The sequence below is a fragment of the Suricata suricatta genome, chromosome 17 (assembly GCF_006229205.1).
Source record: "Suricata suricatta isolate VVHF042 chromosome 17, meerkat_22Aug2017_6uvM2_HiC, whole genome shotgun sequence".
Taxonomy (NCBI): Eukaryota; Metazoa; Chordata; class Mammalia; order Carnivora; family Herpestidae; genus Suricata; species Suricata suricatta.
The window spans coordinates 37000588-37003199 of record NC_043716.1 but is presented as its reverse complement, the minus strand read 5'-3'; the positions used below and the strand labels follow the sequence as shown (position 1 = coordinate 37003199).

General features: G+C 43.7%; 1 protein-coding gene across 6 annotated transcripts in view; it reads right to left on the bottom strand.

The window, feature by feature from the left end:
• ZPBP2 (zona pellucida binding protein 2) overlaps positions 1-2582 on the bottom strand; it is a 6995-nt gene extending 4413 nt beyond the window's left edge. For 2 of the 6 annotated variants that reach the window (XM_029928379.1, XM_029928380.1), the window contains exons 1-3: positions 2411-2582; positions 2202-2267; positions 947-1072 (exon numbers count right to left, since the gene is read on the bottom strand). In XM_029928379.1, the coding sequence (XP_029784239.1) occupies positions 947-1072; positions 2202-2267; positions 2411-2459 (241 nt within the window). In that variant the 5' untranslated portion in view covers positions 2460-2582. Of the gene's footprint in view, positions 1-946; positions 1073-1360; positions 1576-1670; positions 1921-1949; positions 2268-2410 lie in introns of those variants that run through there. The other 4 variants (XM_029928382.1, XM_029928384.1, XM_029928381.1 and 1 more) reach the window with 4 other exon arrangements.
• Positions 2583-2612: the final 30 nt, after the last annotated feature.

The following is a 2612-nucleotide window of genomic DNA, read 5'->3' as shown; positions in this document are numbered from 1 at the left end:
AAAAAAAAAAAAAAAGTCTACACTATCAACAATAGCCAAAGTATGGAAAGAGCCCAAATGTCCATTGATGTGCTCAGCATCACTCATCATCAGGGAAATACAAATCAAAACCACACTGAAATACTACCTCACGCCGGTCAGAGTGGCTAAAATGAACAAATCAAGAGACTATAGATGCTGGCGAGGATGTGGAGAAATAGGCACCCTCCTACACTGTTGGTGGGAATGTAAACTGGTGCAGCTGCTCTGGAAAACAGTGTGGAGATTCCTCAAAAAATTAACAGTAGAACTCCCCTCTGACCCAGCAATAGCATTGCTAGGGATTTACCCAAGGGATACAGAAGTACTGATGCATAAGGGCACATGTACCCCAATGTTCATAGCAGCACTGTCAACAATAGCCAAATCATGGAAAGAGCCTAAATGTCCAGCAACTGACGAATGGATCAAGACGATGTGGTTTATCTATACAATGGAGTACTACATGGCAATGAGAAAGAATGAAATCTTGGCATTTGTAGCAACATGGATGGAACTTGAGGGTATTATGCTAAGTGAAATTAGTCAGAGAAGGACAAATATAAGATTTCTCTCATATGAGAACTTTAAGATATGAAACAGAACATAGGGAACAGAAGCAAAAGTAATATAAAAACAGGGAGGGTACAAAAACACAAGAGACTCTTACCTATGGAGAACAAACAGAGGGTTACTGGAGGGGTTGTAGGAGGGGGGATGGGCTAAGTGGGTAAAGGGTATTAAGGAATCTACTCCTGAAACCATTGTTGCACTATACACTAACTAACTTGGATGTAAATTTAAAAAATAAATTTAAAAAAGATATTTTAATGGAAAAATTATGAGAATGAAAATAAAAAACTATAATAGACTCCCCCCCAAAAGTCTATAACATTTAAAAAGAAGATACTAAGATCAAATAAATTACCTGTTAATGGCTTGTCATTAGGCCCAATCCATATGTAGGTAGGATCCACTATTTCTTTTTTCGCACGTTTAAAATCCATACAGACAAGGATTGGGCTATTGTCATGTAATTTTACATATAATTTCACTGTGACAAAATAAAATAACATATATTAGCAAAATTAAGAAATACATTTCCTACCATTTTGTCTCAAGGACACACTATTTCTTTTTTGATTTCCCTATTCGAAAAATGCATATCATTATAACATTTAGAATACTAATATAAATTCTTCCTTGCTTCTCACAAGTTTTTTAAACTCTAGACTGATAGTCAATATTCTTTTTTCTGTAACATTATAGTTTTGTTTATAAAAATGTACACGATACATTTAGATACATTTACTTCATTTTAATGTACAGATTCAGAACTCACTTGAATCAATTTTTTGAAGGGTTAGTGGAATTGATTTAAAGATCAGAAAAGGGGGGCCCTTGGGTGGATCAATCCGTTGAGCATCAGATGCTTACTTGGTTTCCACTTAGGTCATGATCCCAGAGTTCTGGGATCCAGCTCCAGGTCTGGCTCCCCGCAGGTAGAGCCTGCTTGGGATTCTCTCCCTCCCTCTGCACCTCCCCCGCTTGCACTCGCTCTCTCTCAAAACAAATAAACCAATAAATAACTTTAAAATTAAAAAATAATAAAAATAAAAAATAGTCTACTGAATGCCAGGCCCTGAACATACAAAGAAGGTACCGTCCCACAGTTTGGCAGCTGGTGAAAAGGAGAAGGGCTCCAAACATGGAGAGCACCAAACTTGACAAACGCCCCAAGTTTTCCCAAAGTTATCTCAAGTTAGCCTGTGTGACCAAGTGTCCTTGAGGAGTGTGGGAAAGTGTTATCACAGTGATAAGCGACAGTTGCGCTGAGCCTTAAAGGACGCGTTGGAGCTCCAAACAGAGGGGCTTGCAGCCCTGGAAATCACTCTGAGTGGGCCTTGCATATTGCAAAGCAGTAGAGACACCTGTAAGAGAGGTGGCATCAGAGAAAGATCTGGATTGAGTCTGAGCTCCGTGGGAGCTGTGAGACTTTAGGCCGGGTGACAGACACTAAGGCGTAGCACGGTCTCTGTAACGATGAAATGACGCGAGCCTCAAGCACCAGGTGAACTTTCAAAGAATGTTCTCTCCCTTTCCCTTCGTTGGAAGAATCTTAAGCAGGTCCACTGCTCCCCCTGCTCTTCTGATAGGCTCTGGAGTGAAGAGGTCCTCAGTACCTGGGTGTCCCGGCTTGCCGTAAACTAAGCCGTTCCCCGTGAGTTCGGAAGAACGCTGACCTCCAACTGCGGAAGAAAGAAACCCCTGACTTTTTAGGTAGAAGAGGAGCCGGGGCTCAGAGTGGGGTTAGGGCGGGGAGAAGCGCAGGGGGCAGAACTGGGAAGAGGGACGAGGCCGTAGGGGTAGGACCAAGCGGGAGGAGCCCCACCTCCAGTGAGGTACCAGAGCACCGCGGAGAGTAGGACCCACGCCCGCATCACGGCTCAGGGGCTAACGTCGAGGGAGGCGTCGATGGGGGAGGCTCCTTTCTACTTCAGCCCCCGCCCAACGCCTCCCCATCTCTCCTTCACAGGGCGGAGCAAACCGGCGGGGCAGCTCCTCTACCCGTCTGTCGCTACAGCGGAGCGAAC